The sequence below is a fragment of the Dicentrarchus labrax genome, unplaced genomic scaffold (genome assembly GCF_905237075.1).
Source record: "Dicentrarchus labrax unplaced genomic scaffold, dlabrax2021, whole genome shotgun sequence".
In the NCBI taxonomy this organism is placed as follows: domain Eukaryota; kingdom Metazoa; phylum Chordata; class Actinopteri; family Moronidae; genus Dicentrarchus; species Dicentrarchus labrax.
In genome coordinates, this window is record NW_026136713.1 from 4,609,357 (window position 1) to 4,634,132 (window position 24,776).

Here is a 24,776-nt window from a genome sequence, read left to right on the forward strand (position 1 = left end):
ACGTAGGCACTCATACAAAGAGAAACTTTCACTTCTATTGTATTCTCATTTGAAATTTTAACTTCTATGCATGTGTAATATAAAAAACAAAAAACACTAGATAGGAAGTCAGACCTTCTCCTCAGGTCTGCCAAAATGATTTTCAGTGATTTAATCAAAACAGCATGTTCTTGCAATTGGACATTGTGTTTAGAAGAACATAATTTATACTCAACATCAACGTGTTTCAGTGACAGCGGAATCATGTTGTTTGTACAACCTCTACAAGAACGCAAATGCTCAGTTTCATCATTCTGGCATTTTTTACAGCCTTAATATTTCAACCTAGTGATGGTTGACGTTCTCTCTGTTGTTCCGCTACTTTTGAACAGACCTTCCCCCTCCGGCCACGAGAGACCGTCCCCCGGGGTGTAAGACGGTGTTTGTCGGTGGGCTGCCCGAGAACGCCACAGAGCAGCTCATCATGGAGGTCTTTGGACAATGTGGTGACATCACCGCCATACGCAAAAGCAAGAAAAACTTCTGCCATATCAGATTTGCTGAAGAGTTTACTGTGGACAAAGCTCTCTTCCTGTCCGGTAAGCTGCGAGAAGTGTAAAACCTCTATCTTAGTCATTGTCTAAGAGCAGTTTGGTATAGTATTAATGTGTATTTGTGCATATTCCTACCTTAAAAACCCATTTAACCTAGCAGCCAATTCAGCAGCATTCCCAACATTATTAAGTTTGGAGAGAGAGAGAGAGAGAGAGAGAGAGAGAGAGAGAGAGAGAGAGAGAGAGAGAGAGAGAGAGAGAGAGAGAGAGAGAGAGAGAGAGAGAGAGAGAGAGAGAGAGAGAGAGAGAGAGAGAGAGAGAGAGAGAGAGAGAGAGAGAGAGAGAGAGAGAGAGAGAGAGAGACTGACTGTGATTTCTTCTGCCTCTATTCTCACAGTGAGACGTGGGAGCTGAGGCCCATATATTAGCCAGATGACAGAGCTTTGTAGTTTTCCCATAAATAATACCCCCTCAAACACATATACACACCCTGTGCAAACACAGTAACCAGCAAGGACACACACACACTCTCCAGCGGCCCCGGCACACTGAGATCTCCTCATATGAAATATTGAAGTAGTGGTAGATTGGGAGCCTGAAGCTGTGAGAGCAGACTGAAGTAGAAACCCCCAAACTTGCGCTCATTTCTTTCCTGGTTTACACTGGCACCACTACCGCCCTTCTCCTGTGATGAGTGTGTTTGGCCTCACAGTGAATCACACCGGGCATCATTACTGTGTACGGCTAGAGCACACACTCACACATGTGTACCCAAACACTTACTGTGATCATTTCAACCAATTAAATCACAAAATGGGCATGATTTCTCTTCATCCCCGCAACCAGCCATTAGTGAAAATTGAGTAAGGAGGAGAGTGTGAGGATAAGAGGGAAGTAGTGAGGTAATGAGGGATATTGTGGTCTTTCAGTGCCACTAGAGAAGTAATTGGTCTCCCTAAGTCTCTCTCATGTATTGACAAAAGGATGCAGGCCTTCTGTACTCCATAAAACCCTATAGATCCAGTATATCTTCTGAGGAATCCAATGAGCAAAATAGGTGATGACAAGTTTAAAGAGAGAGGTAGTATACAGGTAGACCCATTAAGGAGCTTGCTCAGTGGTTTGTCTGTTACCTGTTAAGTGGTCTAAATTTGTTTTGTGGAAGGTGATGGGAAGTGACTCACAAATGGACCAGAAAGAAACCCTGCAACGTATAGAGTAAACTCGTGTGTGTACCAGTTCAGTCTCCTGCTCCTTTTTTCCTGTGTTGCTATTCAGAGTCAAATTCACGCCTCCAGGCATGTTTTCTTATTTGCATTTAATGCACAGTGTCCTTAACTTAATTTTTGTGAACAGGCTAGAAGATGTAAGATTGTAGTGAGCATGATTTAGCATACATTATTTTCAAAATGATTGGGAAATGAGTATTGTTTAATAAAAGAGAGACTGCCAGATGTGAGTATGAAGTGTGACATTGACAGCTGTCAGAAATTAAAGGCGTTCAGGCTTCATCAGTCTGAATCCAACTAGGGACCTTTGTCACATGTCATCCTCTTCTCTCTCTGTTTCTTGTTGCTCTCTACTGTCAAATATCTAATAACGAGACTAAGAGGCTACAGCCTCTGAAACTATACTTGGGCAAAGCTGTGCTTCGAGCTTAATGCTAACGTCAGTATACTAAGTAACAAGCTTATAATGAAAATGCTAAGAAACAGGTGCTAAGCAAGTATAAAGTTCACCATGTTCACCATTTTAATTGAGAACATTAGCATGCTAGCATTTAGCACTAAACACAAAGTGTAACTTGGTTTTGCAGATATTGGTTATTAACATTTAGCCTGATGATGGCGCTACATGAAAAATCAGGGGATTGCCAACATCAGTAGGATTCATCCTCTGGGGACCATGAATGTCTATACAAAATTAAATGGCAGTGGACCAACAGCCTGACACCAAATAGCAAATTGTGGTAAAGAAAAGTTTTCTTTAAAAGTTAGGGGTATTTCACACCTGAAAAAGGCACAGCATGCTGTGAAAATTACATCAAGCTGTCTAAGCAGATAGATTACTTCATTTTAATTGGTGAGTTCACTGCTGGCCCACCTGCTTCTCCATTCATATTTATTTTTTCTCTCTACCACTTCCTCCTATCTCCTCTTTCTTTTTAACCTCTCTCATAGGTTACCGTGTACGCTTGGGCTCCAGCACAGACAAAAAAGACACCGGCCGTCTCCACGTGGACTTTGCACAGGCCAGAGACGACCTCTATGAGTGGGAGTGTCGTCAGCGCATGTTGGCCAGAGAGGAGAGGCACCGGCGCAAGATGGAGGAGGATCGCCTCCGGCCGCCATCCCCTCCTCCAATTGTACACTACTCCGAGCACGAGTGCAGCCAGCTGGGAGACAAGATCAAAGGTTGGTAGACCTTGAAAACATATACAATAAAATATGTGCATGATATGATAGCACAAAGAAGTAAAACCTTCACACATGTGGAAGAACCAACCTAAGGACATTTGCAGCACAAATTATAATCGTCACATCATTAATGAACAAACACAAGCAAAAAAGTTCCACTTGTGGCACTGTTGTTCTCCATACAAACCACAAACCAACAAGGTAGGGGATAAGGTAAATCTGCATGCTTGCATTGGGACAGCAAAGTCATTACGGGAATGGTCCTAAACTGCAGCTGGTAAAACTGACAAAGCAGTTTCTCTGATGTTCTAACAAATTCAGGGAATTTGTTTTCAAGAGACGTTACACAAAGGCTGTTAAACACGGTATATCAGTTTACTCTCCTCTCAGCACATCCTCCTCTTTCTTATCTTGTCCTTTCTCCTCTTTTCTCCTCTCTGTACTCTCTGTTCCTCTCTGCTCATCCTCTCCATGGTCTCTCTCTCACGCACTACCCCCTCCCCCCATCGTCTTCTCGGCTTTCCTTCGAGTTTCTGGCTGAATAAACTTGTTCCACTAATGAGCAATGACACTTCCAGGTCTGAGTCACTGTTGCACGATAACAAAATGGCTGTGACTTTCTGCTTCTCTACCATCTGCGTGTGTCTTTTTCAGCACTCCCTTCCCTGGCCCCGGTGTAAAGAACTCTGTGCTCTTGTGGCAAAGGATTTGTTTCTGATCATTTTGGTCTGCTGTTATGAAAACATATCCTGGCTATTTGCTGCAGATTTAGGTTAACTCTTTACTGATTCTTCCACCCAGAGGGAAAAAGGGGTTTACTTTTGAGTGCCAGTTATATTCCTGTACTCCAAACCCAATTTGTCCTTTTAATGGCAAGGAGCTCAACTTTTTCCCACAGCACCAAATGGGTTTCATCCCCTCCTTTTACTTTTTTCTCCAGGTCCCAAAGGTGTCATAGTGGTCTGTGAAGTTGTTTTTGTTGTTGAACAGTTGGACAGTCTATCATATGTACAGTCCTCTTTTTTACCTTTAATCCAATAGTCTTTTTGTTCTCTTGTCCTTGTGCTCTTCAGTTTACTGTGTTGGTATTTTTAATCTTTTTACCTTGCTCACATAAACCCTGATGTATTTACTTTTTACTCAATAAAATGAAAAACGCTTGGTACTACATTTATTTAAAGTTAACTACATTTTCCCTTACAGTACCGTAAATATCTGTTATCTACCACAAAGCAGGACTGTTTGCTTTCATAGGGTTTTGTCATCCTTTTCGGCTTTCAAGGTGTTGCTTTCACCACCATTGGTGTCCTGGGACTGTACAGGAATTGCTTTCCTGTATAGAACCTGACTCTTTCCTTTCTGTTTGTCCACCCCTCTTGTCCAGACGACGGCAAGTTTCCTGAAGCAGTGCGAGTTCTCCTGACCTGGTTGGAACGAGGTGAAGTCAACCGCAGGAATGCCAATAACTTCTACTCCATGATCCAGTCCTCCAACGGCCACATCCGCCGGCTGACGGGCGAGAAGAGTCAGCACGAAAAGGAGATGGAAGAGGCCAAAGACAAGTTCAAGACCGCTCTGTCCGGCATAGTGGTTCAATGTGAGTTTTGTGTTCTCAATCTCACACACACGACAGCTGAAAACAGTTTATACTGTATATACTACAGTAGTGTACAAAAAGTGTACATCAGCGTTTCATCATTTTTGTATAAATAAAAGCTCAGGATCACTCACACTGAGCGAGAGAGAGTAACTCAATTAAAGTTTACAGCTAGAATACATTTCATACACCTTGTGGTTCAGTAGAGGTACAGGAGGAGGAGGAGAATGAGTCCAATCCATTCTTGGCCATGTTTCTGCTTTAGTGTAAGTTTTCCTATCATAGGACTAGACACACAACATACATCCTGTAGATTGGCGGGTACCATACAGTTTCACAACTGAGGACAAAATCCCAGTCAAGACTTTTTGTGCCTGAAGTACCTAATGTTGCACGTAAGTATAATATTGTTCACACCCCTTCGTTAACTCCCACACGATGCACAGAGCATGTGTGCACAGTATTATAAATCACTAAGGAGTACACTTTGTTCAAATATAAAGGTTATTAAGTTTAATAGCATCATAGAAGCTAGTTGGTTTTGGGGAGGATTGGCTTAAAGGTAAGTTAAATTTCTTTCCTCAGTGTTGTTATGTCTCTTTAAACCACCAGGCGTTCAGTTTTCTGCTCGTTTTTTAGTCCGAAATATCATAAACATTAAAGGAAAAATAAAACTGGCAACAGTGACTGCAGTGGAATATTATTAATGTTGCCTTCAGATGAAAGTAGTAAGTAGCCCAACACATTCATTGCATGAATACAGTGGAGGCCAAACATATACAGTAAATGCATGCTTATCTCATTTCAGTTGATGAAGGCCAAAGGCAAAGAGTACTGCCCCTAAACACCTTTGACAGCTTGGGCTGTGCAGCAGCTGGTTTACAACACCGCCTGCAGCACTGTGTCTCCTCTTATCCCACCACATGCATGTTAAATAGAATGTAAACATCCTTCAACACAAAGTGAAGTTCACAACTTTTGTTTTGTTTTGTTTATTGTGTATTAGATTATGCGTAGAAGGTGTACGCGGGTGTACGTGGGTGAGATTGTGTTTATTAACCACAAAGAGAGAAGCAGAGCTGCTGCCCTTGTATTGGCCATCCTCCATCACTTCAGCCCATACAAACACATTCCTCCTCATGACTTTGCCTTCCTCTTGGTGCATTGCTGCTCAAATTAATGATAAGAGAGACTGGCCTCCTGTGAGGAGGTATTAAAGTTTCACTTGGGAACAACTCTCTGTCCATACCAAATAAATTCAGCTCGTCGATTCGTTTAGTTGCCATCCACATAAGATGATGGAATATGTCACCTTAAAGGTCAGTTTGCCCAAGTCACAAAAAAAACATATTGTCACTTAATCCCTTGTGGTATCTAGCCATGCAGATAGCTTTCATTTCATGTGCCCAGGTTTTGAGCTATTGGCTTCTCAATCTTGTGCTGCGGCACTAATACAATAAGGGTGCAGAGCATTTCATTTTTCATTTCAAAGACTCAAAAGCATCTTGCCTTTCAAGAAACAATATCCCTTTTTCTAAAGATAATCCACAGACCTCACTGTGAAGAGTTTCTATTTGAATTACGTTCTACTATATACATACTATGTGTGTCTAAATAATATATATAGAGACGTATAGATAAATATAGACACATATTGCATATAAGCTCACAAGCATGAAAGTCTGTCTGTACCCTTTCCTCTCTTCTCTGACTTCACCATCGATCTGCTCCATCAAATTACAGGGTGCTGGGAAGACGCTATTGATCCCTGTACTGTTCTCTCTCTCACCACTCTGCAAACACACACACACACACACACACACACACACACACACACACACACACACACACACACACACACACACACACACACACACACACTTAGCTGGTGGTCATATTGACTTCCCCCTTGTGTACATTAGGACCTCTGGAACACACAGACCACCCATACACTCCTCCATGACCACCCACATGACTGCAGATAGAAAGGTGTAAGGGGAATGACTATATCAATACATACTGCACACATACTGCAAGATAGAATTTTACATACACTATACAGACTGTCATCATACACATCGCATGTGGGAAAAGTGGAAACCTCAGAGTTAAAGGTCTGGTCCTATAAATAAGACTAATTGGAGCTTGCTCAGCTCAGCTCCAGTGTTAAGTTTCATTTTGCAGCTACAGCTGTACTCAAGGGTTAACTACAGAGGCTTGAAGCGTACAGCTGTTCCCTTTAAAAGAAAAGACAAATCTGCATAGAAGGAAAGTAAATCAGGAACACTGTGCGACTTTAACAAGGTGTCCTTGGGCAAGATTCCTAACAGCCCACTGCTGTAGTGGATCTGCACAGTAGTCAACAGTGGCACACTTTAAGTAGGTTATTTTTGGCAGCTGCCAGTTGCTTAGCAAAATTTCCCTTGTTAAACAAATATTAAACAAGACAAAGAATACTACAGCCATCCTAGTAGCTCTGTGAGCCTGCACAGTGAATCTATGTCAACATGCTGATGTTTAGCAAGTGTAATGTTTGCCAGGTTCACTCTCTTAGCTTAGCATGTTAAAATGATAATAGTTGCCACACAAAGTAAAGCGGAGGCTGATGGGAATATTATTAGTTTTGCAGATAAGTGTTCATACAACAATCTGTTGAATTATCCAATTCAGCCAACGGTTATCAAGACATTTTACTCAAAACCACAACTGTCAACCTCATGATGGCGCTAGAGGAAATACAAGTGTCAGTAGGATTCATCCTCAGAGGACCATTTTTGTCTGTACAGTTTCATGAAAGTCGATCCAGTAGGTGTTGAGATATTTCAGTCATGCCACTGGCTAATAAAAATCTAATTCAGTATTAACAGAGCTATAGAGTTAAAGGGCTTTAGTCTGTATGAACCAGCATTGTGTGTATATAATTTAAGTATGTTGGGAAAACATATGATTTATTTAAGTTTGGCTTGTGGGAACTATCTGACCAACCATCCATGAGATGATGCACTGGCATCAGCTGGTAAGTAGATCACACAGTTGCGCACACACACACACACACACACACACACACACACACACACACACACACACACACAGTTCTTTACATCCCTAGTTGACTCCACTTTCTCACTCCTCTGCTCCTTCCCACCTGCCCTCTGTCTTTCTTTCTCTCTCTGTCTCTGGATGGTCTCTGGTCCTTCCCTGCATCCCGCCACAGTTGAACAGATTGTGTCTGTATTCCAAGCTGCTTCCAAACAAAAGGCATGGGACCATTTCTCCAAAGCTCAGCGCAAGAACCTGGACATGTGGCGCAAACAAGCAGAGGTTAGTACATCTTGATTTCATTCTGTTGTTCACATGATTCATGGCAAATTAGACTTTATCCCATTTTGTTCAACGCCTGTCTCCCTTTTTACGCATTGTAAATTTCTTTATTTTTCTACTGATAGTTAGAATACACACATTAGGATCACATAATGATACTCAAATTTAAACAAGTGAAGAAAAAATAGGTGAAATCAGTCAAAGGAGCAGACTCCTTATTACAGTAAGTACTTTGAATGAAGCCAGCCTACAGAACAGATACCTGTTCACCCCAGCCAGTGTGACACACCCAGGTCCCAACCTCTGCCCCTACTTCCCCCCCTCCCCTCCCTCCACCACTGACCCCCCCGCAAATTGGATACAAGCTGCTGGGTGAGTTTTCCATCTCTAAGGGTGTCCAGAACACAGGTAAATCTGTACAAGCCTTTTCCCCCCTGTACCAACAAATCTGAAGATTTTCTTTTCAGGGGATAATTAAGGAGGAATGTCTTGAAGCATAAAAGCGTATTAATTTTAAAATCTAATGCCTTTTTTTGTCATCCACTCTCTGCTCACAATTTTCTTTCCTCCCTGCCAAATGGAGTATTAATTAGCATGATGATGGGTTGTGTGTAATGGAGGGTCTGGAGTGTGGTGCAGTCCTGGGTCTAATGGACCATATATGATCATATCCAATTGGTAAGTTTCTTTGAACCTCAGTATAAAAAACAGCTGGTGTAATATAGAGTCTAATTGTAGACAAGCACACAATAATAGCAGTATCGCACACAGCAGGAGCAGCAATCAACTTGTACCAAAACTACTCTTTAAAGGTAGGTGTTACAAAGTAAAATTGTCGCTCTAATGTTCAGATTTGCTGCAGAGTAACGAAAAAACGTTTACCCATCTGTAACTGCAACTGCTTGTTAAAAGGAATCCTGCTTATAATGGCTTGCGTGGAGGTCTCTTAACACACACCTGATGACTAAGTATGAAGCTGGATGATGCATGTTCCTATACAAATACTTGAGTACATGCCTGGTTGTGTGACGTCAGTAAAGGCCACTTGTGTATTGTTGTCTTCCCTCTGCTCAGACCTTGAGGGTCTCTTAGGGTTCTCCTCATTGGGCAGTCCCTCTCCATTATGTATACACTGTTGCAGGAAGTATTAAAAGCTATTACGAGGATACCGGAGTGTTTTCATTAGGCCTCAGGGATCTGTCCATTCTTTCAGACTTCCTTTATAGAGATGCTGTTTACACACTGCGTACACCAGGGACTACAACATGACCATAGATGTGAAGTGAAAGAGGCTACTGTCCACGGCAGAATATGTTCAGACAACATTGCTATGAATAAATCCTTCAAGACATCTTGGTTCACACACTCTTTGTAGTTTTTCTTCTTCCAGCTACTTTACACTATATTATACGTGTGTGTGTGTGTGTGTGTGTGTGTGTGTGTGTGTGTGTGTGTGTGTGTGTGTGTGTGTGTGTGTGTGTGTGTGTGTGTGTGTGTGTGTGTGTGTGTGTGTGTGTGTGTGTGTGTGTGTGTGTGTGTGTGTGTGTGTGTGTGTGTGTGTGTGTGTGTGTCAGACCAGATCTGCAGCTGTCTGTTAAAGTTGGTTTATACACACTAGGGAATTATGCACTCAAATTAAAAGGAATTAAAATATAGATAGTAAAAAGTAGCTACCATAATCAGTATGTTAACAATGGATCAAATGACTACTTGTATATGAAAGGGGTCGTTCATAGTGTTCAACCTACAGATAATTATCACCTGACTCTACTGCTCCATGGAGCGTTCAGCGGCCCTCAGCTCATTGTAGTCCCTTTTTACGGACCACAACTTTTGATTCTCTCTCACCACGCTCGCTTGCTCAGCATTGTGTCCAGCAGCACTATAGCGCTATCAGCTCCAACAGCTGACTGTACGCTACCTGCTCAGTACCACAAACAACAGACAGACTGACAAAGTTAGCAATTAGCTTTTGAACAGAGTGGAGCATTTAGCAGCAAAAGAGCCAGATATTTCCCTCAGGAGTCAAAAGGAAACACAGAGAAAAAATATAGTGAATACTGGACTGAAACACTTCTAAAGGTAACAATATGTCAGTGTTTATTCATTTAGTTATTTATTCAAATATCCTGAAGCGTGTTTTGTTGTATGTTTTATGTATTGTTGTCCTTGCTTTTTAAGTGGTTTATGTGTGTTTATGAAGTGTGCTATGCTACATTTACAGTAATGCAGTTGAGAATTAGTCAGGATGGCTGAAGTGGTACATTTAAAGAATTGTCTATTCATGTGTGCTGTCCATGTAGCTTTAATCAAGTTGTTATGTCTAACCTGCTGGCAAACAGTTGCCTACTTACACATCCAACATTCATTCGCCTTCTAGCGTTGGTTTGATTACCATCAACTACTGAGTGGATATTTGGGGCTCTTTGCTTGCTACATGCTCAGATTTCTTCACCAGTGACTTGTTTACTTCAGCTCTCTGTCATTTTATTTAGAGCACACTCAGATTGCCTGAGCTGGAAACGGCTGCCTTTGGGTTATATATGTGGGTGTAATAAGAGCTGTGAGATGCAACCATACATTCTGTGTAAAGGTCAGAGAACCAAAATAATAGGCTAAAAAGTGTCAAAAAGCTGCATAGAGCTGCAGAAGCAGGCACTAATTCTCTGTAACTTCCAGGACAATTGGTCATTGTTTTTCATTACATGGAGTGATTTGATTCAAAATCAAAAATGTGGCTTAATGCAGGTTTATTTCTACATTGATTATACAGGCGTGCTTTAGAGGCTGCTGTGTATAAGACTGGCAGCCTCTGGCCAGCGTAAAGAGCATAGGTAAGTAAGTGCAGTTGCTCTGGGGTAGTTTATCATCAAATAGGCAGCCGGTTTCACTCTCAGTCATTGTATATTCAGTATGATTTTCTGGCCTGGAGGTGAAATATGGAGGAACGATCGGCGGTGTTGAGTAGCTGCAGCTCCCAGGCAGAATCAGACAACAGCTGCCTCCCTCTGTCAGTGTTTTTATGTAGTGTGTTTCCGCTTGTGCGTATGCCTGGATGTGTGTGTGTGCACAGTGTGCTCCATACACACCAGATGGTTGTGTGTCTGTGTGTGCTTGTGTGTGTAGAGTACCTGTTTGACCTCTGCCATGGGCTCAGGTTGATAACGTCAGCTGACAGATGGTTGTAAGTTTATTTACTCTTGGGCAGCTTTTTGCTCCCTTTAGCTTTTAGGAGTATTTTTCAGTCTTTTGTTGTGAATTTGATTCGATAGTTCACTCATATCTCTGTCCACTGGTATTATTTGTATACAGTATATGTACATGTGTGTTTCAGTACGTACCTAAAACACTTTCTATCTGTTCAACTTGTGTTCTTTTACATGTTAAATGTGTGAATTTTTACATTTGTTGATGACCAGATATCCCTGTGTGTATAGTTGTGTGCAAAAAATATGTATCATGGGGAGTAGTGTGTGCTGTGATAGGTTACTAAAGGTGAGTAAATGGGTATTTTTTTTATGGAGAACTGCTATAATACTGCACAAATCTCAAAATTTGATCGTTTAAACAAAGTGGTATATGGAAGTAGCTGTGGTCTGGAGTGTAATGATAAAAATGCTATCAACGCAGATAATGGTTGGCTAACTGGCTCACCTTGTATATTAGGTGATGTGTTGTATACATTACATGTAATGTCATTTTTTCAGCCAGGACCAGGCAATAATTCAGTATTATTGTTAAACTCTTCTTAAAAGAGAACAGATATTTCATCTAAATAATGGTAAGTAAAATTGTAGGGATCAGAGAACATATCAAGTGGTTCATATACAAAAAAATAAATGTATCTCTCTTTTTTGTTCATTACAAGATGCCACCCATGTTTTCATGGATTTCTTATCCCGACACTGAAGTCACGTTGTTTGGACCTTTTTCTCTTACCTTCAACCCTCGGAGTGTAAAAGGCCTCTTAGTCCTTGCTCTCTTTTCTCCTGCTCCGCTAGAATTTGACTTATTCTTTTTAATGGTCACGCTATGTACTACTGTAGCTCAAACATCGACTCACAACAAGGAATGAAAGCTGAATGGTGTTTAGAAACCCTATACAAGCACAGATTCTCATAGACAGTATGTCCATTGTTTGGTCTAAGCATGGACTGCCTAATGTATGTTATGTACCATGAGGATTTTTGCTTTTCTCTTGACACGCACCTGGGAGCTTTGCTCTAATTTACAGCCAGTCCAATTCAGTGGGTTGACCTTAATCTTTAAACCATTTTGAAACCTGTTTCTGGTTACTGGTCTCCAGATGGATGTGGTCATTAGTGAATCTGTCTGCCAGGCTGAAATTAAACAGAGAAGACTGGTATTGTGCAGTTACTACTGTGTTTTCAGATGTGCACTCAAATATAAGACTAAAACATGGGGTGTAAACCAAACTAAGACACATTTCATTCGTTGTCGTCCTAAATCAGTGTTTTTAAGCCGTGGTTTTCAGTTTCATATACTTACTTGAACTTTAGCTGCATGAATGTGCTATTTTCTCCCAGTAAGAAGTACAAAACTGTGGGATCTGGTAATATTTGTGCTACCACCTGCCCTATCGCTGTGCCAGAGGAGCACCAGCTTTTGGACCATCCTTTTCATCTGTATTCATCTACACTTGTTTTGTTCTGTATTGATCTATCATAAGTATTCCTTACACCTAATGCCTAGCATTAACAATTAAATCAAAGAGGTGCCTCACTGATGATCCTAGAGCCTACTAGCACCTGCTAAAACGTGCATCACCCATGAGTGTTTGCCGTTCTGACCCGCTCCTCTTTTGGTTGTGTTTTCTAGGAGATTAGAAACATGCACAACGAGCAGCTGATGGGCATCAGGCGAGAGGAGGAGATGGAGATGTCTGATGATGACATGGAGGATGCCCCAGACAGCAAGGACTCTGAGGACTCAGGTATGCATAAGCATGCACGTATTCTCAGTTGAGCACTTCTGTCAACATGACAGACCATACACTGATCAAGGTCTCCAGAGGATGAACACAGAGTGTGTTGAATAACTGAGGGAGACAGCTGTGTGTTGACTGAAATGACAGTAATCATCCCCCAAGCATCTGACAACTAGTTGACAACTCCACATGAATAAAAAGCACATTCAAAGTCCATCAAAATGCTGACACCACACACGCTTTGCTGAGTTGATGCCAAACACGTCTACTGAATGACATCCACCCAGGTCCATGCCTGTGAATCTACACAACTCCATACGAGCGTGTACCTGTGTGTGTGAATCTGTCCACACCTGCCAGCTGCCGTCTAATTTCAGACCGGGGTACCACTGAAGTACCATAATCTCCTGTTTTTACCTCATAGGAGTCTCTTTGTGTTTGCTGAAGCAACAAAAACTAACGGTGCTGCTAATCTCTCAACTATAATAGCCCATAAGTGTAGAGTAGTCACCAGGGCAACATGCCTGTAACCATAACCACCACATGTAAAGTCATCTCTCTCTCGTGTTTTGTGCCTCTCTGCGTGTTGTAATGTTCATTTCACGTATTCTTTCTTCTCACCTTTTTAATCATTCTGATCTCTGCCATTTGCTAATATGACAGCTTCTCTAATCAGCATGCAAATGTATGTAAATACAGTCGTCAGCTCAGCCCCATGTCTTTTGCAACCTTGCTGTTTAGCTATCTGTAATTAGTAATGCTGTCAAAGACCTGTCATTTCACTCCTTGCTCCAGGATTGGTTGAGGTGACAGGTGTTAATTTGACACTTCTTGGTATTTGTGTTAACAGGTCAACTGTTACACCTCTTTTACTCGCTAACCTTTTAGCATAGGGGCATATTTACGCGTCAGCCTGCCCTGCTGTAAACACCTGTGTTGTGACTGCAACCTCTTTAAAAGTGAATCGATGCTCTGCGACTGACTCATGTACAGAATAGGAAGCAAAAAAAAAACGCCTGTGTGCATGACTCTATTGCCTGTAGGTGTGTGTGTGTGTGTGTGTGTGTGTGTGTGTGTGTGTGTGTGTGTGTGTGTGTGTGTGTGTGTGTGTGTGTGTGTGTGTGTGTGTGTGTGTGTGTGTGTGTGTGTGTGTGTGTGTGTGTGTGTGTGTGTGTGTGTGTGTGTGTGTGTCTGTGTGTGTGTGTCTGTGTACACGCACAATATCTGCAGGTCGATAGTGCTGCCTGTTACGTAACAGAAGGGGAATTGCTCAGAATCTGGCCATGTGGTTGACATCTCCTCACACCAAGTTGATGAGGCTGTCAGATCAATACTCTTCTCACCTCAAACCTTCATTTTGCTGGGAGAAAAGTACACACACACACACAACATGGATGCATGCACACTCACCCAGCAAGAGTTCATTAACACTGCCAATGGTCCTCCATGATAGACTGCAGGCAGCACTCATGAACACCCACACAAAACCTAACCAGACACGCATTCATGCGCGCACACACAGACTCACACAGGATGGGGCTTATCTCCCGAGTACAGTCAGTGTATTGCACTTTCCCAAAGAGCTTCCCCTCAAGGCCCACAGTTGGAGAGCAGAGCTGATAATACCGGACATCTCTGAAGCTGAGCAGGTCTCATATAGTAATAACTCCCACTGTCTCCTCTCTTTGCTCAATAGGTCAGGTCAAATGTCCAGTCGAGAGCTATTGGGCAAAACACTCTGGGATTATCAAATCTTTCAGTAGTCTATGTTAATATACTGTAGGTGTTTGATTGTCTGACATGGAGGGAATATCCAAATAAAAATATCAAGATAGCTTGACATCATTGTACCTTGAGATTTTGGACCCTTTTGTGTTCGGTAGATTGTGTTTTACCCGTAGAGAGATCTTTTAAATGTCCAGAAAGCCTATTTTCTCAATCTGCTCCTACAATTCATACTATTTTCTGCCAAAGTAAGAACAATTTTGGTTTCACATGAGAGATTTCTGTATTGGTTTTCTCTGGGCTCTCCTCGCTGGTTTGAAGTGAGTGCCTCTCAGTCACAAAAAGGTGATTTTTCTTACATCTGTGCACCATTCAGGATGTAGCAGTATTTGAAACAAAATCTGGTTGCAGTTGTGAGGTTGTTTGCTTATTGTTTCCATGCCACTGTCAATAGAGTTGTGAAGCTGTGAACACAGGACTCTCCCTGGTGATGCAACAATCATATGGGTTTATGGTATTTTGGGTTTATCAACTTCGTTTCTGGGAAATCATGTTTTGTCTGTCATTTTGACATGGCAGATGACGCTAAATGCTGCACTACCCATGGGCTTAGCCACCATTGCTATTGTAGAAGCCTGTCTGTGCACAATGGAAAGCTGCAGATAGTGTTGTCAGTTTTTTCAACACTAATCTTTAGCTTTCACCCACCATTAGTGGCATACATCACAGAATTGTGATAATAAGGTGATTAGATGTTTCTTTGCTAATTGCACCTTGGATGTCATAGTTGAATTCTTCCCCAAAGTCTTTATGAACACAAGCTTATACCTTCAAATTTTCATAATATTTTCATCTCATTTTCTAATCCAGTTGTTGTGTCTTTTTCACTGACAATTTGTCACGTTGATCCAAGCCATAGAAGTATTCCAGCTGTGAGTCACATCACTTTGTCTCTGAGAAAAATTAATGTGGGCTTTTACATCCAACCAGGGGCCCCCAAAATGGCTCCTCACACTTTGCAGCTCTATTGATCCAGATGTACCAGATCCACATAGTCTTGATGAAGCTGATTAGATGAGTTTTTGAGTATAACTTAATAAATTAGACAGAGACATAAGACACAAGATCTTTTTCTGAAATACTTCTGCAGGAACAGGCAGATATTTATCAGCAGACATCTATCAAGAGGACGTTTGCCATTTTGTGTTTCAAGATGCCAGAAATTTGCATGATATAAAACTGAGCTCTCCTTTTTCACTATTATGCTTGGAATTTTAAGATGCTCACCACTTCGCAATCCTACTCTACTCTGTGCCTGCTCTCCCTGAAATGAACAATGAGCAATCTGATCACGATTGCAAATGTCACCGTCTAAGAGCTTCTGTGTTTTTTTTGTTGAAACCTGTATGTTCCCACAAAAGAGACAGATCAGGGATAACCGGATAATAATTTGTAGTGACGAGGTGCAGATTGAACAAATGTAACAGTGTTCTACATATTAAACACGATATTCCATACTGTAGTCTATATATTATGTATAAATGTGTAGGTGTTTCCCAAGCAGAGGCCTTAAAGGAGGAGAATGACTCCCTGCGCTGCCAGCTGGACGCCTACAGGAACGAGGTGGAGCTGCTCAAACAGGAACAGGGCAAGAACCAACCAATCAGGAGTGAGGAGGACAACACACACTCTCAGCAACTCAGCTTCCTACAGCAAGCTCTGCAAGGCATGCAGAAGGTAGCACTTATTGTCCCACACACACACACACACACACACACACACACACACACACACACACACACACACACACACACACACACACACACACACACACACAGAAGCATGCAGACACTTTTTTCAAATCATCCTTCCAACAATAAGTTTAATCTCCTGTTCGTTGCTGTTCTGCACCAGGTTTCTTTTTAAGAACAAGGTCACTCGGGTTAACCCACTGAATTTTCCACGTAAAATGAAAAACGCAACTGTCATTTATTCATCACCCAGCACTTTAAAAGAGTGCTGTGTGGGAACAAGTAGGAAAGTACAGCTGTCTGGTGCAGCTGTTCGATTTTTTTTTTTTTTTTTAGAGAGCTGCTAAAAAAATCACATTTTAAGGTTTACTCTTGTTAAAGGAAAGCTTATTCGCAATTGGAATGAGTTTTATTTGAGTTTGGGGGTTTGTGTGCTATGATTCTAGCTCTTGGATCAAACCCAAGGCTATTAAAACAATTTCCGACCATTTATACAAAGACAGGTAATACAAAGTCGGAGTTTTTTTTTTTTTTAAATGTGCCTTTCATATCATCATTATTAAGGATACACAATATTGGATTCCTGCCGATGCCGAATACGCCAATGTTTTCCAGCTCATTTTTGCCAATTGTCCATGCCAATATATGCACATATTTTGTCAACCTAATTTCAGAGAACATGAAGTCTCTCCTGTAGTGGAATTAACATATTATTATGCCTACTCTTATCGTGATGGCCCACTGGCAGATGCAAACATGAAATAAATGTACACATTCACATTCAAACTGTAAAATTCATCCTACTTTATCAGGCTTGGATGATGCTTTCCCTGAGACAATCAACAAACAACAACCAGGGCAAATTTGAGTAAATATAAGTAAAGTAGATAAATGTAATCTCTGTCCACAGGTGTGAGTAAGTGAATTGTTCAACTGTACAGCAATTAAAGCCAACAGAAAGAACATTGATGTCACACTGTTGAATAAATTAGCCTAAAGACTGTTGCTTTAACTCAATGAAATATTAACTGTATAAATTATTTTAAAAATTGAATGACAGCTTGCCACTCAGGTAAGGCACATCTAAAAAATACCAGTAACTGGGCATCATGTAGCGTTAGGTTCAACATAGTCCAGAAATCCTGACATCTTCAACGAACAAAAACCATTTGTTGTGCAGAGCAATAAATTCCATTAGTTTCAGTTTCAGAATAAATTCCAGATCCCGAGGTTTTATTTTAAAGCCTTTTGCTTTGGCAATATCATTGTGCATCCCTAATCAGTATGTTGGATTCTGAATGTTGTTGTACAGCATCTTCAGTGTTTCATTTCCAGATGAAACCATCTCACAGTGGGTGGTATAGCTATTTTTGGTTTGGATTACACCATTTTTATATATTCATAAAATCCTGCATGTCAGACTTTGTCAGGGACAGAATGATCCTTTCTATTGTAATCCCTGGTGTTTTTACAGTCCACCAACCATTATCAAGAGGCAGGAATTCAATGTCTCACAATAAGAAATATTAGAAAAAAGGAGCTAAAATCATATGAACAATGAAATATTTTAAGGAAGCAAGTAAGGTAAAAGAGTAATACCCCAAAAGAAGTCATCAAAGACAACAGTTGTATGGATTCAAGATGGACATATAAGTACATTAAAAATAAAACATTAATATTGCCATGTATGTGTGCATACACATTAATTATGTCCTAATATTTTTTGAAAATCAAGTTACCGCACACACAGTTTGTCTTTAATCTACTTCAGCCACTTCAGTTCAAAGTTTCTTCTTGACCTGGAAACAGCAGTTGAGAAAACAATCACCACAATCCATCACTGACAATAATTCCTTGAAGTGAAAAAATAAGAAAGAATTCATATTTTGGTGACTTTGTTTTCTTGACTACTAAACCTTTAGAGGATGACCAACAGTTGCATTTTTAAAAGAACCCCCTATAATGTCAAAACCCCTTCGTATGTATGTATGTATGTATGTATGTATGTATGTATGTATGTATGTATGTATGTATGTATGTATGTATGTATGTATGTATGTATGTATGTATGTATGTATGTATGTATGTATGTATGTATGTATGTATGTATGTATGTATGTATGTATGTATGTATGTATGTATGTATGTATGTATGTATGTATGTATGTATGTATGTATGTATGTATGTATGTATGTATGTATGTATGTATGTATGTATGTATGTATGTATGTATGTATGTATGTATGTATGTATGTATGTATGTATGTATGTATGTATGTATGTATGTATGTATGTATGTATGTATGTATGTATGTATGTATGTATGTATGTATGTATGTATGTATGTATGTATGTATGTATGTATGTATGTATGTATGTATGTATGTATGTATGTATGTATGTATGTATGTATGTATGTATGTATGTATGTATGTATGTATGTATGTATGTATGTATGTATGTATGTATGTATGTATGTAAATTTTAATTAATAGAATAAATAGATTTTAAAGAAATAAATGAAATAAAAAATTATATTTTAAATAAAGATATAGTTGCATTGAAGTTAGTGTTTAGTTAGTTGATTGAGTTGTTCGAGTAAACGTTTCAATGAATTAAGTTTTAATTATTTATTTGAGAACTAAGATTATCCAATGAAAATAAATGGTATCGAGTTCATTATGTTAAAATACTACTTCCAACACACTACCTCCCAATTTCCCTGTTTCACATTGGTCTTTATAAATTTAAAACTAATAATATTCTATCAACCCCCATAGGGAAATTAATCTTCTATATTTAACCCATTAAAACACCTCAAGCTTGAGGGCACATTGCCAGGAGTATCGGTTCCTGACTCTGACAGCCCTCCAGTTGCCAGCTGTCATTTTACCAGATTTTTGGGCCATCTGGCCAGGCATTTGAACCGGCAGCCTTCGGACTATGTGTCTGCTTCCCTAACTTCTGGGCTACATACCGCCCAAGTTGTCCACCTATTATTTCTACCAGCCCACCCTGATATATCAAGCTAAAAGGCGGCCCTGTTTTAAATACTAAAGGACTACTAAATTGACTCATTCTGGCATTTGTCAAGTGTCCTCACTTATCTAGCTGTCACAGGTAATGGAAATTATGATCGATTCATGTTTAGAAGAAGAGAATCCATTAAGGCCCTGCTGTTCATTTCTGCTTGCAGAGAATAATTACCTCTCCAGCTTACGTCTCTCATGATGTGTTTATGAAAAGATTAGGTGAATGGATTAAATGAATTGGAAGACACTGAAATTGGATACCTCCCCTTGCCAGAGTCCACATGTTGTATCACGCAGACACACAAATTGCAATGAGATATTATCAGCATGTACTGGCAACCTGTTTTGTCTTTTGTGAATTATACTGCATGTAACACAAAAGCACTTAATGTGCAGCTTTGCAGATGAAAATTCTGGGTTGTAAAGACCCCCTGCATCTCACGGACCCTCTTTTGTTGAAATTAACTCAGCAGGAAGTGAATCCTTTCATCTGTTTAGTACAAAACTTCAGAGGACAAATTGGAGATAAATGTAGTTGTTAGCTATCAAAGCTCTCTCAAACACCCGCTCTTGTTTCACCCAAATGATCCATATGTTATTTGTAGTTTTTGAGTGTAGCAAAGCAAAGGATTTGTCAAATTACTCCTCTTGGACACATTGAACAGAATAGAATACGACAGAATATGATACAATTGTTTTCCTTCTAGAAAGTGTTTATTGGAGATATAATTCACGTCAGTGTCTAATTGCTTTTTTGTATTAAGCTGAAGTTCTAATTACCGGTGGAGGGATTACATGCTAAATATTAATAAAACAAATGGCTGATTGTTCCTCTGCTTTCAGAACAGTTTGAGCACGAGGTTAGCATCGTCACGGTTAGTTAGTTCAGAGTAGCATTAGCGGCTTACCGTTCTCCCATTTTTTCTTTTTCTTTTTTTGCAGCAACTGTTAAAAATGAGGGAAGAATTAAAACTGCGAGAGGCAGAGCTGGAGAAGAGTTTGGAAGACAAACAGCAGCTGAAGAACCAAGTCTTGAACCTGAAGGAAGGACTCCAAAACCTGCAAAACACTCACGCAATCCAGGTTAGTTTGACAGAAAACACACACATTCTCTGTTGGCCTTCCTGAGAATGAAGAAAGGGGAAGAATCTACCATGTTTCCTTGTTTTTTTTATATGGAAGTTCATTTCTGGGTTACTCTGTTTGTCTGAAAGTAAATTAATTTGCACTTTAATAAGAAAGAAATTAGTTCCAACGCTAAATCTTCAATAAACAAAAGAATGTGATAGTTGTTATATGTAGAAAATAGCTTCTTTCTAAGCTAATCAGATATCGCAAAATAGCTCTTTTGGGTGCATCTTTATAATATCAACACTGCAGGGAACGTCCTACCACAGTGAGACAGACTATCTCTAACTTCAATCAGTGTTCTGGTTTTCCCATTTTCCTCCCGGGGAGCTTATTTCCTTCTTTTTTTAAATGCATTATAATCGACTCTTTAATTTCTAATTTTCCTCCAAAAAAAGTTAATAATACAGCTTTCAGGTTTTAAGTGGCTCAGTATGTTGATCAGGTTTATGATTTCCCTTCATTTAGCTTTTATTAGTGTACAATAATTCATCTGATGGACAACATATTCAACCAAACATCATTTGACTATTTGTCATCCATTGTGTGCAGTAAACTTTTTTTCCAACCGTTTTAGTGTCCTTCAAAGTTTGTTCTGCTTTAGTGAGCAAAACCTTCATTGCCAGTTCATACTGAAAAACAAATATTCACATGATCACATTGACTCTGCTATATCTTCAGGGCTGAAAGAATTTTGTTTTGTTTCAGTAATATGTTGGTTTATGGGCAGGAAACAATTTGTAATAATTGATTTATTATTCCAAAAATTGCAAAAATATTCTAGATCAAATCTGATTTTTTTTTGTAAATCAAGCAACATCCTAATGTCACTTTGGGTTCTGGGAAATAATAATTTTCATAGTTTATCACATTTTATCGAACGCACGATTAATTGTGAAAATAATCAGCGGATTAATCAATAATGAAAATAGTTAATTGCAGCCCTATACATCTTTATCTTTATCTTCATAAATATTTATTGTCCACTACATAGCCTGCAGCCTGTCGCTGCAGCTGAATGTAGTGAGGAAGTGTGACTGTCGTAATTGCAATGTTGTAACTAGTTAGTTTCACATTAAACTCTCCACTTTGTTCAGTTGCCATTTCATTCAATTCCCATTTCACTTCCCCATCTGTTAGCATAACGGTCGCTGTACGGCACAATACTGAGCACTGATGTTGTTGGAGTCAGTGTCATCATAAATGTAAAGGGATGTAGTCAGTGCAGCTATTTAAGAAATTCTTTTCTGGCTCTTGTATGTTTTTAATCAAAAACTAACCAGATATCTATCTAACTAGATCTTCCTAAGTTAGTATGGGACTCTCTGACTAAGTTCAAATTGAGCCACATTGAAACTGAAACATAGCTGGTGCAACAGCCTGCTGTAGTGGAACTCCCAAAAGTCTAAATATAAAACATATAACATATTATTACATAAACTATCCATTAATACATACAAAAAGTCATTTTCCTTCAGTTTTGTGCTGCTCTAACCAGATGGTTTTTAGTCCACTCCTCTATAACTGCATGTTCTTACTGCAGCTACATTAAGTAAAACCAGAAGATATCCATTCATTTCCTAACTGGAAACATGTTGAGTATGGTTGACCGCAGTTAAATTGTTTCCTTATTTGTCTGCTGCTGAGACTTTATGTGACATTGATCACCAGCAACCTAATCACATACTCTCATTCCTAAACATTGTGTCCCCTGGGTTACATCTGCACAGAGCAATCATTTAGTTTGAATTGACCAACAGGCTGTAACTGGGAGATGCTGTTATACAAGGCCACATCATCACTTAGAGCCACTTCTGCTACATTATTCATCCATTCCAACATCACATTTGTTACTTGATTGAATGTGTTGCTTACATTGAGGCATGTTGTTCCCAACAAAAACTCCATCTAATATTGATTAGTGGCGAGCTGTTTTACTACAAGAGTACATCGCTAAATACAGTGCACCGTGATCTACAATCTCATTAAACAATTTCAAGTTTCAAGGGGTCATTTTTCTCTGTTACACATGTCATGTTTACTAATGTTTCAGGTGTTGTCCCATATTCCCAGTATTCAAGAGCTAATGTTTGTTAATGTTCCTTCTGGCTCATAATAATGAGAGGAAGGACTGTCATTAAAATGAGCCTCAGGTTCAATCGCCTATTAAATTGGATAATAATACAAACGAGAGGCTGTCAATCCATGTGGGGAGCTGCTCCATGTGTCGTCTCTTTGCCCTGAGATGTACTAGCCGACTGCAGGTTTCATATAACACAGAGGTGAATTAGTAATTTGCTAAGGCGTCTCCTCGTTCAGATCAACCGCAGTGACGGAGTTGTCAATAGGGCATTAATGGTGATGAGTTTGATTAGAAATTTGTCCCCGCGACTGTGAGCCCAGGGAAATATGCTAATTGAATTCCTGCATGTGGGAAAACATGAATCATGAGAGGCAGTCTCATTAATGGGAGAAAGAGAAATCAATTTTTGGGTGTTGGTTTCTCTGAAGATTAGCGGTTGTTGTGTGGTGATTTGTCACATTGAGGAGATCTCTCCATGCCATCAGTTCTCCTTCAATGGTCCAATCACCACTCCCACTGTCACCATGCATTACTGGATTGACACCAGTGCAGGTCATTGAGGCTATTCACCTTCACCACATTTATCTTTTCTTTCCCATGTATATTTTATGCTGCCACTAATGATTATTTTCATTATTGATTGATCTGTTGATAATTTTTCTAATTAAAGGAGTACTCAAGAGATTTAGTATTGTATTTCTATAAAGTAGGGGGACTCTCAAGAAACACATTAAAAGAAAATTGATCAAGAAATGCTTGAGCCTACACTTCCCATAATGCAGCACCTTTGCAGCATCTTTTCATCAGACCCTTCCTGCCTGGTAAAGGTCCATGTCATCAAACTCCTAAAGCTGCTGTTTAAGTTCAAATTCCGATGGTACAAACTGAGCAGTACTCTTGATCACACGTGACCTGATACAATCGTTGCCCCTTTAAATGATCAATCATTGAGTCTCTAAAATGTCATAAATATTCCCATCATAGTTTCCCAGAACCTACCGTGTATTCTTCAGATTGCTTGTTTTGTCCAATCAACAGACCACAACAACGACTGTTTGGCATTTTTGTTGGATAAATAAACAGTGATAAATAGATAGATAGATAAAAAGTGAATTTGTTATGGAAATTGCTGCCAATAAATTGGTGTCAATAGTGTAATCCAGTGCTTCCCAACCAGGGGTACTGTACTGTACAGTTACCAGGGCTATGTGAAAAGATTATAGCTCCATTAAATTGAACAAAAACAAATTGATTTTGTAAATTATTTATTGTCACAATAACAAATATCCTTCCAGCTACCACAAGCCAACTGCACATGGACGTGGCTCAGTTTCTTATTGTAGTGACTCCATTTTAACACCTTAGAGGTTATATATATGGAATTCACTGCCACTAGATGTCACACTAGAGCACCAGCATCTCAGACCAAAACAAACGGACACAATGGTCCAGACTCCATTGACAAAAACAGTAATTTTAAATAGTAGATAATCTTACACACTTCAAACTGGACAGAAAAAAAATAAAACACACTAAAACCATCATCACTCAGTCTTTCCAACAATCATCTGTTCTGGTTTGGTTGAAATGAACTGTTAATTCAGCAGCTGTGCCAGCAATATAATCCTTGGGGACAAATCCACTAGGGTTGTCCTGGTAGCTCACCTGGTAGAGCTGGTTCCCCATGTACTAATGTGTCCTTGCTGCAGCAGCTGTAGGTTCAACTCTGACCTGTGGCCCTCTGCTGCCCTTCATCCTCTATCTCCCACTTTCCTGTCACTCTTCAGCGGTCACGATTGATTAAAGGCAATAAAAGCCCCCCCAAAAAAGAAAAACAACATTATGTAACAAAGGTCTACAGGGATCCTTCCCTACAAAGACTCTAGACCTTTTGTTTAAGCTAAAACAGCCTTTGTATCGCTCGCCACCAGAATCTATTGTCAAAAACTGTCATTTTACATCACAGATCATCGTAACTAACTGTACAGAAACAAAATAAAACTCACCAAGACAACATATAGTTCTTTGCTATGTAGTACTATGTGGATAGTTATTTTAACACCAGGTGTTTAGTTTAATAAGTGTAGAAACTAGTTAGCAAGTGAGCAGAATCGTGAAATGGATAAAGTAATGCATAATAAATGTTAAATGAAAACATCTAGCTCTAAGTGATAGTTGAAGGCAGCCAGACAGACAGACAGACACTGTGTTTTCTTAAGTCATGTGCAAATGAACAATTC

At 39.8% G+C, this 24,776-nt stretch overlaps 1 protein-coding gene across 7 annotated transcripts in view; it reads left to right on the forward strand.

The window, feature by feature from the left end:
• Window positions 1-24,776, forward strand: part of LOC127374438 (ecto-NOX disulfide-thiol exchanger 2) — a 170,643-nt gene that overhangs the window by 138,047 nt on the left and 7,820 nt on the right. For 4 of the 7 annotated variants that reach the window (XM_051419716.1, XM_051419718.1, XM_051419717.1 and 1 more), the window contains 7 exons: window positions 372-578; window positions 2,714-2,947; window positions 4,335-4,547; window positions 7,762-7,868; window positions 12,708-12,822; window positions 16,091-16,278; window positions 20,268-20,408. In XM_051419716.1, the coding sequence (XP_051275676.1) occupies window positions 372-578; window positions 2,714-2,947; window positions 4,335-4,547; window positions 7,762-7,868; window positions 12,708-12,822; window positions 16,091-16,278; window positions 20,268-20,408 (1,205 nt within the window). The remainder of the gene's footprint in view (window positions 1-371; window positions 579-2,713; window positions 2,948-4,334; window positions 4,548-7,761; window positions 7,869-12,707; window positions 12,823-16,090; window positions 16,279-20,267; window positions 20,409-24,776) is intronic. The other 3 variants (XM_051419719.1, XM_051419722.1, XM_051419723.1) reach the window with 3 other exon arrangements.